Source organism: Caretta caretta, chromosome 5 (genome assembly GCF_965140235.1).
Source record: "Caretta caretta isolate rCarCar2 chromosome 5, rCarCar1.hap1, whole genome shotgun sequence".
Classification (NCBI taxonomy): Eukaryota; Metazoa; Chordata; order Testudines; family Cheloniidae; genus Caretta; species Caretta caretta.
In genome coordinates, this window is record NC_134210.1 from 38,698,809 (window position 1) to 38,711,225 (window position 12,417).

At 42.5% G+C, this 12,417-nt stretch overlaps 1 protein-coding gene and 1 pseudogene across 2 annotated transcripts; one reads left to right on the top strand and one right to left on the bottom strand.

The window, feature by feature from the left end:
* Positions 1 to 3,453: 3,453 nt before the first annotated feature.
* On the bottom strand, positions 3,454 to 4,565 carry LOC125637273 (ubiquitin-conjugating enzyme E2 Q2 pseudogene; annotated as a pseudogene).
* On the top strand, positions 4,512 to 10,408 carry LOC125637276 (myb/SANT-like DNA-binding domain-containing protein 2). 2 transcript variants are annotated; one of them, XM_048851551.2, is made up of 4 exons: positions 4,512 to 4,606; positions 5,168 to 5,297; positions 8,731 to 9,310; positions 9,899 to 10,408. In XM_048851551.2, exons 2-4 carry the CDS (start codon positions 5,268 to 5,270, stop codon positions 9,985 to 9,987), a joined length of 699 nt encoding a protein of 232 aa, XP_048707508.2. In that variant the 5' UTR covers positions 4,512 to 4,606; positions 5,168 to 5,267; the 3' UTR covers positions 9,988 to 10,408. The 2 variants fall into 2 exon arrangements, with proteins under 2 accessions (XP_048707508.2, XP_048707509.2); XM_048851552.2 differs by having other exon boundaries at positions 8,926 to 9,310.
* Positions 10,409 to 12,417: the final 2,009 nt, after the last annotated feature.

Below are 12,417 nucleotides of genomic sequence, written 5' to 3' on the forward strand. Positions count from 1 at the left end.
TCCCAGTTACCTAACCCTCTTTATGTCACAACCCCAAGCTATACTGTCAAAAGCACTTTTTTTTTGCAGGTGTAAGTTGTCTACACTAAGAGGGTTTGCCAGCGTAGCTATACCAGCAGACCTTTTCTAGAGTGGACTAAGCCTCCATCCCCATTCATTCCTTGGCCTTTCTACTGAAACTGTCAACAATGGAGTCAATTAGTGCCACATGAACAGTGATCGTTTTTGTTAAATGGACAGTCCTCCGCTAAGAACTGAACTGAGAGTTCCAACTCTTTCACATAGGCCACTGACAACAACTTTCAGACACTACCAACAAAGTGTGCATGAAATATGGAAATGCAAAAAACACTCTCAGTTCCTTGAGTCCTTCCATTCCAACCCACCCTACTTCTTCTGCCTTATTTCTCCATCTCTTCACATATTACCATTCAAGAAGAAAACACACTGTTGAACCTCACAGGGATAATTTTGATATGAAACAATAAAGAACTGTGCAATGCCATACCTACCCTCACCATTGCCTGATTGCTAGCAATGACTAAGGTTCATGATGTTTGTTTTAAAAGACAGTTTATGGTTGCAGTTTAACATATTTTACACCATTTCTACAAAATATATAATAAAAGCCTGAGTCGAATACTGATAAAGATCAATTAGGTAACTGAAAAAAAAAACGGTCTAATGGAAGATCAGTCTCACTGTTTCTTGTAGCACCTATGATCAGCTTTCACAGATGACAATTTATAACTTTACATAAAACTCTTTATTCATAGATCATAGGATTTTGCCAGTGCAAATAAATAAAAAATAAAAACCCATCCTCATCAATTGTCCTTATTCCTAAAAGTTAGAGCAACTCATCAGTAGAAATAACAAATGAGAAAGGTGCAAGACCAAGGACCAACTTGGTTTGAAATTAACTCATTCATTTTATAAAACTTACTGAGTCTAGCAGTTCTGTGACTTTCTAGATCCTCCGGGCCCTAAGACATCAGCTATCCTGGTTCCTTAGCAGTCAATCTATGATGGAAGGCCTTCTTTTGTAATGTATATTTGGCCCACATACTCTTTGGGGTAGGAATTCTTATTTGTTTTGCACATTTACCTTTTATTATTCATACAATGCTGTATACTTATAGAAGTAAATACACACATACGCATCCTATGGCCCTAGTTTGGAATAATTCTCCTGTGTGGCAACTCAACATGCTGGGTAAGAGGGAAACATGCTTTGCTGTCCATCTTGTTTATTTTTAATACATATAATCTTTTAGTTCTTTGGGGGAAAGAATTTTGATTGCAATGGATACTTTTGGGGAGTGAGAGGGAAAGATACTACTACAGTGATGGGCACCACTACAAGAAAAAAGATAGACAAAGGCAAAACAAAGGGTACCATTTTCAAAAGAGGCTTAATGACTTAGTCCATTCAAAAACAGGATTCAAGCTCCTAAGTCGTTTAGGAATTTCCAATTAGAGTTAGGCTCCTAAGTCACTTTTGAAAAGGGGACTTAAGCACTTCTGAAAATGTTCACTAAGACAATCAAATTAGCAACAGGTGAAGGCATATTTCCTTAGATTGTGAGCTCTTTGGATCAGGGACTTAACACATAGCAAGTAGTGGCCAATACTGCAAATAAATAATTAATAATTTGCATATATTACTCTTGCTAGTTGACATGCCAATTCTCGAAGTTCACCAGAAAATTTAGGTTACTCCAGCTGTTGGGAAAGAAAAAGGAATGGCTAAAATAAACAACTCTCATAACAGCCTCAGAAACAGATGCTTTCACCAAGAAAGGCATATAATCAAAATTCTGCTCTCTTACTTCACCTTGTAAGGTTGCTGGCCTAATTCTTCAGTCTAGGAAGGATTAAACACCTTGCCCAGATCTCTTTCAGGGCCTTTCTTAAGGACATGGTTTATTAATTCAAACAAAACCTAGCAGAGTAATGAAAAATAAAGCGACGCCCTTGACCAACACAGACTGCATGGGTCCAGAAGTCTTTCACTATATAACTGTCTATTTGCTCCAGGGCCATCCATAGGAATCACCTTCCCTTCTGCAGCACCTCACCAACTGAGCTCTCAGTCTTTTATAAGGATCACCTGTTTCCTTCCCAGCAGGATCTAATAATTGAACAAAGCTGGCTGGCCCCATGGCCCCTGTCCCTTAAAGGGGCAGATCAGCCTGTTACACACCTGTTTAAAGTTCTTCTACAGCTAATGAAAATCTAGTCAGCTGGGAAAGAACTCACTTCTGCAATACAGGCACCTGGGGGACTTTCCAAGCATTTGCTGTGAGAGACAATCAACCAATTTGGGTGAGTCTAGTCCTCTGTTCTGGAGAATGGGGGTTGGGCTGAGGTGGCAGCATGCCTAGTTAGGCTTACCAAGGACAGAGAAGAAAGGATGTCCTCCCTTAAGAATTACAATTAGTTTCTTTGGTTGAATAACACAGCAGACCTAAAGAACTTCTGAGGGCCAGCATCTACAAAAACTAATTCTGGTTGAACAGAGCTTTTAATTCATAGAAGATTACCCATGCTTCATTTAGAATGTGCCCAATTGTAAAGAAGAGCAATATAGATTTGTATGTCTATATTAGAGTATGCATTTGTTCTTGGAAACCAATCACTATTTTATGGTTAATAATAATAATGAATAATAGTAGCACTTTGCATTTACATAGCACTTTTCATCCACAGATCTCAAAGTGAAGTACAAACAGTATTATTATTCCTATTTTACAGAAGCAGAAACTGAGGAGCAAAGATACAAAAGCGACACTAACAGTTTAGTGATAAATATACGACTCTCCTGACTCTTAGTCCTATGTTCTATACACTACTTTTACACATTTGCATTTTTGTAAAAAAATGTAAGATACATATCTCTTCGATCAGTTTATTCAAACATTGCCACAGCATTTGCCCCTAAGGCAAAGAATATTTAAGCTTCCCATAATACCATTTTTTAAAAAGGAGTGGCCAGTGCTTCTTCCCTACTCCATATACAAAAAATGCAAGTCTCTGCAGTCCACAAGTTCTGCAAAGGGTAAAAAATAGTGAGCGACTCCTACTGAATAATCTTTTAGTAACTCAGTTGCTGCCTTTAAAAAGTTTACACTTTTAAATAAAAAGGGAGAAGGGAGGAAGTGGCCCAAATATGCTTAACTTAGAGACAAATACAGTGAAGGCCAAAACTGTTAAGTCCAAGATATCTAATAAGAGCAAAATGCTAAGGCTGTAAATTATACTGGATGTGCCAGTTGACAGATTATCCACTAATTTATCTAATAGCTAAAGTCTTCAGTATGGCTGTTATATGGGCACTCATAGCTTGAGAGAGATAGAGAGAGAAAGTGTGTGTGGGTGTGTGTTGGTTGAAAGGAAATTTTAAAAAAGAGCTTGTTTGACATTGGTGCAGGTGTACAACATTCCACAATATTAACCACCTTCTTTTGGAGGAGTGCATCACCCATTTTTCTCATGTATTTGTACTAGATACTTATAGGACTGCTGTGCTCTTGCTAGATTATATTGGTTCTTACTGGCTCCAAACTGTACTCTGGCTTTTCCTTTGACTAAAGTGCCATTGATGACTGATTGTGTTGAATAGGAATTACTTCAGCCCCGTTTAGTAAGAAGTTCCAGGCATAATGCACCCCCACCCAGGACATACCCTCCCATGAGCACAGAAATACCACTTGCACAAAGGGAGGATCTAAAGGAAAATTATCCTTAATGAGAAGTTGAGTAAAATGTATTCTCTACACCTTATTTTTCTTGTAAGACCTGAAGATCTATAACGGGCTGTCAGGATCAACTTTTAGAAATTTAACGTGCCACTTGTACAGGCTGTCATTTATAAGTTCCACTGAATGAATCCTTGTTTTATAACTCTGATCTGTATATATCCCTGAGCTCTTTCATAAGTCAATCTGAAACCTGGACTGACCCAGACATTTCACCATTTAGGTGGTGGTATCTTTAATTCTTTCTAATTTTTTCTAAATTTAGAAGTTGCTCTTTTTCAGTGCCTTCATACTCAGATTTCTTTCCATCAACAGGTTCTTCCCCCTTCATGTCATAGTGATCTAGGTCTTCAATGTCTTCACTTCCCTCTCCTCCTCCTCTTCTGACATTACTTCTTCTGTCACTGAATTCAGTCCTCTTGGTAATGGCTGATCTAACATCTCAACATCTGGATGCCGAGGAAGGTTGTATAATCTGCAGAGGTCACATAGCAATCACTTCAGTTGAAGAAGCAGACTATTGCACTTCTTAATGTCTTATAATCGCTCTAACACTGAAGTCAGATTTGGGTCATCTGATTCCACAAGCCATACTGGTGATGAAGAGGGATAAGATTCTGTGACACTGCAGTGGATGGTGATCAGCACTGGCGGCTGCGGGCTGCAACCTGGCGGTGGTGGCAGTAGAACAAACTGGCAGTGCAGCTCATCCAGCTACCAGGAGATGATGCAGAAGCACTCATGGTCCTTGTTGAAGATGGACTCGAGGAGCTTCAGCTCAGCCTTGAGCCCAGACACTGACATCCTGGCCTCATCTCTGGCCCAGGCCTGCACCACCTCACCTTGTAAGTGATGATGCCTTTTTGTTAGTATATTAGACACAGACTGGGCAGGCTTATTTTAATTTTTCTTGTCTGGCCATTTCCATGTTAGACTCAGAAAAGGTAGTAAGTCTGTTGAACATTCAGTAGACATATAGAGCATTCTGCCTTTGAGAGAGTTCTAACTGACAATAATTAACTGAAAATATATTCCTTTTTCCATTTTCCCAGAATTTGCTGCAGCTTTCCCAGAAGAGATTGCTGAAGTGAGCCTTGAATATGAGAAATGTTGCCTTAGACATACCCATCCATTAGTATGTGTATAAGCATCTTAGAGTTCTCTTCATCAATCACAGCTAAATGCACAGTGATCCATAAAATAAAACATAACATTTTCAACTCATGAAGAAAATTCAATTTTTAATTAGTTAGGATTCTTAACCTTTCCCATCTTTTTAAAAACTTGTGCATGCCTAAAAAAAGAACTATGCAGAAAAATGGACAGAATCCAAGGTCTGGATGAAAGCAAGGGAGCTAAAATGCAAATTTTCTGAATGCATTTTCATCTGTCTTTGTTTACCACAGGACAAGGGTGAAAATATCTTTAGAATTTGTTCAGCTGAAGCACTTCAGCTGTTAATAGTGTGGCAGATAAACTGGTGTATTCTTTTCGTGTTTCTTCAGAATGGCACTAACATCAAATGAAATAGTGAAGGTAAGTAATCTGCATTTGTTTTTTTCTGACTGAGTGCATGGAAACTGGAATACTTTTATCATGCAGAAATACTGGGAATATTGTCTTTTGTATCTCCATTTCCTGATATGATGATGATGTGCAGCCCACAAAACTATTGCACTTTTTCCTTTTGTGTAAATATAAAGAGAGTATAATGAAAATTGAGTTGTAATAGAAACAATTCCAAATTACGTTAGAAACATATAACTGTAAGTATTAAACAGATAACTAGTATATGATAATCAAAAGAGGGAACATTTATTTAGCGATTTAATCCAGTAAATAACAATATCTACCAATCCCACATATAAAAGAAGATTCTTTATTCCATTCAAGTTACATTACATTAAAGCAAATCTTCAATGCCATTTAAGAAACTATACAGTATTTTCCAGGTGACCATTCAGTTTTACTTGAGTAGAGCCAGCCAAAACTCGAGATTCCTAATTTTAGCAGAAATGTCAAAATGTGGAAATTTGGATTCAGTCTGATTTAGACAGAAAATATATATTTAAATTTCTCACAAACCAGAAATCTCTCCCACCGCTCCAAATACTTTTGGAAACAGCACCAACACATGGTGCACAGTACCCATGAAACTGACAACTATGTCAGTTTCACTAAGCAGCTTCCTGGGCTTTCAGGGTCTCCTTCAGTCCCACCATGCAGACTGCTCTGGAGCCAGAGACCCCAGGGCTTCCAGACTGCCAGTTGACCTGGGAGTCTGGAAGCCCTGAGTCCTTGGATCTGAGGCAGTCTTCCTGGTATGAATGCCCCATAGTCAGAGACCCTGGAAGCTTATTTCAGGGCCTCCAGGCTCCCAACATTCCATGCCAGGGAGCCTGGAAGCCCAAAGAGCCCCAGCTTGAGCCAGGATTCTCACGGCTTCTAGGCTTCCTGCTACAGAGCTGGGAGCCTAGATTCTGGAATGCTAGACATAGAAGGGCTGCCCCAGGGTCCCCAACAACTTGGCATCCATATGGTGGGGCTACCCCAGAGATGCTTGAAGCCCAGCTCCCCAGAAACTTGCGGGGCAGAGTTCCATTGGAATCCAGTCTGAAAGTTGATGAAAATTCATCAACCCAACTTGCTTTCGCAAGATATTTCCAATGAACTAGTAATTTCTGACAAAACTCTGTTTTGTCAGTAAATTTTCTTCAGCTCTACTCAATCTTTTAAAATTGAATGAGTTTGCATTTGAAGTAAAATCAAGATACAGTGGACAAACTCACTGAGCTAATTGTTCATATCAAAATTTTTATCATGTCTGATTCATGAAGCACGAGCACATTCCTGCTGCTGGTAATGGAAAAAGAATTCAGTAGATAATCATTATATAAATCAATTGAAAATATGAATTATTAAAGAGAATAAAGCAAGTGCTTTAAAAGCACGGAGGTCTGATTAAATATAAAAAGACATAGCTAGATGTAGAAATTACAAATCATAGCAAGGGAAAACAATATTACAAGAACATGTTCACTAATATAAGTTTCACATAATCCACTTGCAGAATGCATTTACATTAATCATAAAGTTATTTTCCATTGCAAACAAGTATTTTGTGAGATAGGCTAAGGGTAATGTGTCAATTTCAATATACATTCTAAAATTCTATATAATTGTAGAGAAAAAATTAACAATCAATAGGCTTTTTGTTGAATAGCCTATATAATTACGGGATGTTCTTAATCATTTGATTCTGCTAAAATTAGTTAACATTATAGTTGTAAAAACGACAAGTAATCTAAAATTATTGTTATTCAAGTTTGAAATTGACCACTGATCAGATTGGGTTGCTTTTTGCAACATATAGGCAAAGATTTTTATTCATTAGCTATGTAGGGCACCCATTGCAGAGGAGGATGCTGATAAACAAAACATATTTCACAGTTTACACAGAAATAATGGTAATTTTATTAGTACCCACTGCGGTGCATTACACAATGGTGAATAATAAAACTACTTAATTTATTCTTCTATTTACATATGATAGACATTTCTTGCATCTGGTTAGCTTTTTCCCTGGTTTGATCTCTGGTTAATTTAAAGAACTGCTTTTCTTCAAACCAGTCTGGTACAAATACCAAACTCAACTTTTAGTATAAAAGTTAAATTCACTTAAATATGTATTACATGACTGACAATTACATTTTTAAAATCTGAATCACCCAGAAGCGAAAGGCAGAGCTAATAGCTCCCTATGAGCTAACAGTTCATACAAATTAATTATTTAATTCCAGTCTGTTACATATGTTCGTATTTTACTCTCTCTGTATGTTAAAGGAGTGTTTCTTTGAATACACAAAATATTCTCTGTTGTGTGTTTTTCCTATTCATTGTGACGAATAAGGTTTGCAGGACTGGGCCCCAAGTGCTGTAATGTACAGTTAGTTTATTTCCGAGTACTTCAGCATTTGGGGTCCAGTTTTACAAACCTTATTTATCATACTCTAGCCCTGAGTGTGACTCATCTCACTGTGGCCACACAAGAGAGTAGTTCAGCCATCCTCCCTGTCTGCTAAGGTGAGGAAGAGATCTGGAGTCCTCTTCCTTCCCTCAAGTAAGTGGGCAGAGTGCGACAAAGCTTTGGCTTTATCTCCCCTAACACACCAGCGGGGCTGAGCTGACATGAGGAAAGAGGTAATTGCATTCTGTATAGGGGTGGCACCGATTACTGCTCTCTCGGAGCAAGGAAGGATTAGTGACCTGAGTTACAAAATTACTTCCACATGCTCCTCCTGGACAAGCACAGCTCCATGCAGCCCATAGTCAGGGCTAGGAGGATAGGTGCAATCTAGCCAACAAGTAGTCCTAGGATCATCACTAGCCTACATAGCCATACAAGAAAGTAAGGGGAAGTAAAGCCCCCCCGTATTCCCTTATGTGGGCTACCTATACTGTGAGTTGCCGCATGGGAGAGGAAGCAGGATCTGCAGAGCTACTACTTTCCTTAACCAGGGCAGGTAGGTAGCACTGGAGTGGGAGGGGTGAGGACTGAGCACAGCCAACGCTTAGCTCCCCACTTCTTCTCCACCCCATGGCTCCCCACTGCAATATAGCTCTGCTGCCACACTATGCCCTGGTCTACACTAGGACTTTAGGTCGAATTTAGCAGCGTTAAATCGATGTAAACCTGCACCCGTCCACACGATGAAGCCCTTTATTTCGACTTAAAGGGCTCTTAAAATTGATTTCTTTACTCCACCCCTGACAAGTGGATTAGTGCTTAAATTGGCCTTGCCGGCTCGAATTTGGGGTACTGTGGACACAATTCGATGGTATTGGCCTCCAGGAGCTATCCCAGAGTGCTCCATTGTGACTGCTCTGGACGGCACTCAACTCAGATGCACTGGCCAGGTAGACAGGAAAAGAACTGCAAACTTTTGAATCTCATTTCCTGTTTGGCCAGTGTGGCAAGCTGCAGGTGACCATGCAGAGCTCATCAGCACAGGTGACCATGATGGAGTCCCAGAATCGCAAAAGAGCTCCAGCATGGACTGAACTGGAGGTACAGGATCTGATCGCTGTATGGGGAGAAGAATCCATGCGATCAGAACTCCGTTCCAGTTTTCGAAATGCCAAAACCTTTGTCAAAATCTCCCAGGGCATGAAGGACAGAGGCCATAACAGGGATCCGAAGCAGTGCCGCATGAAATTTAAGGAGCTGAGGCAAGCCTACCAGAAAACCAGAGAGGTGAACGGCCGCTCCGGGTCAGAGCCCCAAACATGCCACTTCTATGATGAGCTGCATGCCATTTTAGGGGGTTCAGCCACCATTACCCCAGCCATGTTGTTTGACTCCTTCAATGGAGATGGAGGCAACATGGAAGCAGGTTTTGGGGACGAAGAAGATAGCTCACAGCAAGCAAGCGGAGAAACTGGTTTTCCTGAAAGCCAGGAACTGTTTCTCACCCTGGACCTGGAGCCAGTACCCCCCGAACCCACCCAAGGCTGCCTCCTGGACCCGGCAGGCGGAGAAGGGACCTCCAGTGAGTGTACCTTTTAAAATACTATACATAGTTTAAAAGCAAGCATGTGAAAGGATTAATTTGCCCTGGCATTCGCAGGTCTCCTGGATGTACTCCCAAAGCCTTTGCAAAAGGTTTCTGGGGAGGGCAGCCTTATTGCGTCCTTCATGGTAGGACACTTTACCACTCCAGGCCAGTAACACGTACTCGGGAATCATTGTACAACAAAGCATTGCAGTGTATGTTTGCTGGCATTCAAACAACATCTGTTCTTTATCTCTCTGTGTTATCCTCAGGAGAGTGAGATATAATTCATGGTCACCTGGTTGAAATAGAGTGCTTTTCTTCAGGGGACACTCAGAGGAGCCCATTCCTGCTGGGCTGTTTGCCTGCGGCTGAATAGAAATGTTCCCCGCTGTTAGCCATGAGGAGGGGGAGGGTTGAGGGGGTAGCCACGCGGTGGGGGGAGGCAAAATGTGACCTTGTAACGAAAGCACATGTGCTATGTATGTAATGTTAACAGCAAGGTTTACCCTGAAAGAGTGTAGCCACTGTTTTATAAAATGTGTCTTTTTAAATACCGCTGTCTCTTTTTTTTTTCTCCACCAGCTGCATGTGTTTCAATGATCACAGAGGCTAGTGAAGATTCTCCTTCCCAGAGGCGAGTGAAGATTAGAAAGAAAAAAATGCACTCATGATGAAATGTTCTCTGAGCTCATGCTGTCCTCCCACACTGACAGAGCACAGACGAATGCCTGGAGGCAAATAATGTCAGAGTGCAGGAAAGCACAAAATGACCGGGAGGAGAGGTGGTGGGCTGAAGACAGGGCTGAAGTTCAAATGTGGTGGCAGCGTGATGAGAGGAGGCAGGATTCAATGCTGAGGCTGCTGGAGGACCAAACCAGTATGCTCCAGTGTATGGTTGAGCTGGAGCACAGACTGCCACTACAGCCCCTCTGTAACCAACCGCCCTCCTCCCCAAGTTCCATAGCCTCCTCATCCAGACGCGCAAGAACGCGGTGGGGGGGGCCACCGGCCAACCAGCCAGTCCGCCACAGAGGATTGCCCAAAAAAAAGAAGGCTGGCATTCAATAAATTTTAAAGTTGTAAACTGTTAAAGTGCTGTGTGGCATTTTCCTTCCCTCCTCCACCACCCCTCCTGGGCTACCTTGGTAGTCATCCCCTTATTTGTGTGATGAATGAACAAAGAATGCATGAATGTGAAGCAACAATGACTTTATTGCCTCTGCAAGCAATGATTAAAGGGAGGATGGGAGGGTGGTTAGCTTGCAGGAAAGTAGAGTGAACCAAGGGGTGGGGGGTTTCATCAAGGAGAAACAAACAGAACTTTCACACTGTAGCCTGGCCAGTCATGAAACTGGTTTTCAAAGCTTCTCTGATGCGTACCGCGCCCTCCTGTGCTCTTCTAACCGCCCTGATGTCTGGCTGCGCGTAACCAGCAGCCAGGCAATTTGCCTCAACCTCCCACCCCACCATAAAGTCTCCCCCTTACTCTCACAGATATTGTGGAGCACACAGCAAGCAGTAATAACAGTGGGAATATTGGTTTTGCTGAGGTCTAAGCGAGTCAGTAAACTGCGCCAGCGCGCCTTTAAACGTCCAAATGCACATTCTACCACCATTCTGCACTTGCTCAGCCTGTAGTTGAACAGCTCCTGACTACTGTCCAGGCTGCCTGTGTACGGCTTCATGAGCCATGGCATTAAGGGGTAGGCTGGGTCCCCAAGGATACATATGGGCATTTCAACGTCCCCAACAGTTATTTTCTGGTCTGGGAATAAAGTCCCCTCCTGCAGCTTTTGAAACAGACCAGAGTTCCTGAAGATGTGAGCGTCATGTACCTTTCCCGGCCATCCCATGTTGATTTGGTGAAACGTCCCTTGTGATCCACCAGAGCTTGCAGCACTATTGAAAAGTACCCCTCGTGGTTTATGTACTCGGCGGCTTGGTGCTCCGGTGCCAAGATAGGGATATGGGTTCCGTCTATGGCCCCACCACAGTTAGGGAATCCCATTGCAGCAAAGCCATCCACTATGACCTGCACATTTCCCAGGGTCACTACCCTTGATATCAGCAGATCTTTGATTGCGTGGGCTACTTGCATCACAGCAGCCCCCACAGTAGATTTGCCCACTCCAAATTGATTCCCAACTGACCGGTAGCTGTCTGGCGTTGCAAGCTTCCACAGGGCTATCGCCACTCGCTTCTCAACTGTGAGGGCTGCTCTCATCTTGGTATTCATGCGCTTCAGGGCAGGGGAAAGCAAGTCACAAAGTTCCATGAAAGTGCCCTTACGCATGCGAAAGTTTCGCAGCCACTGGGAATCATGCCAGACCTGCAACACTATGCGGTCCCACCAGTCTGTGCTTGTTTTCCGAGCCCAGAATCGGCGTTCCACAGCATGAACCTGCCCCATTAGCACCATGATGCATGCATTGGCAGGGCCCATGCTTTCAGAGAAATCTGTGTCCATGTCCTGATCGCTCACGTGACTGCGCTGACGTCGCCTCCTCGCCCGATATCGCTCTGCCAGGTTCTGGTGCTGCATATACTGCTGGATAATGCGTGTGGTGTTTAATGTGCTCCTAATTGCCCAAGTGAGCTGAGCGACCTCCATGCCTTGGTATGGCGTCCGCACAGAAAAAAGGCGCAGAACGATTGTCTGCCATTGCTCTGACGGAGGGAGGGGCGACTGACGACATGGCTCACAGGGTTGGCTTCAGGGAGCTAAAATCAACAAAGGGGGTGGCTTTACATCAAGGAGTATTTCAGGCAGGACTTCACGGAGGGTTCCAATAAGAAATGGTACACCTAAGTTATTGTTCTTATTGGAACAAGGAGGTTAGTCTGGCCTCTGATTGATACATGGCTAGATTTACCTCGCTGCACCTTCTCTGTGAGTGACTGCAGTGTGACCTAGAGGAATGAGTCCCCTAAACAGGGGAGTGGGGGAAGCAAATGAGTACAAAACAAATCTGGTCTATTTCTTGTTTTGATCCACTCCATCTATCTTTTACATCTTTGGCTGGCAGCAGACGGTGCAGAAGGACTGCATGCCATCCACATCTCATGGCTGCTCGGCAGAAGATGATGCAATACGACTGCTA

Coding starts and splice junctions, on each gene's coding strand:
- LOC125637276 (XM_048851551.2), top strand. CDS start 5,268: ATGGCACTAACATCAAATGAAATAGTGAAG. Junction 5,298..8,730: donor CATCAAATGAAATAGTGAAG/GTAAGTAATCTG, acceptor CTGTTTGGCCAG/TGTGGCAAGCTGCAGGTGAC. Junction 9,311..9,898: donor AGGCGGAGAAGGGACCTCCA/GTGAGTGTACCT, acceptor TTTCTCCACCAG/CTGCATGTGTTTCAATGATC.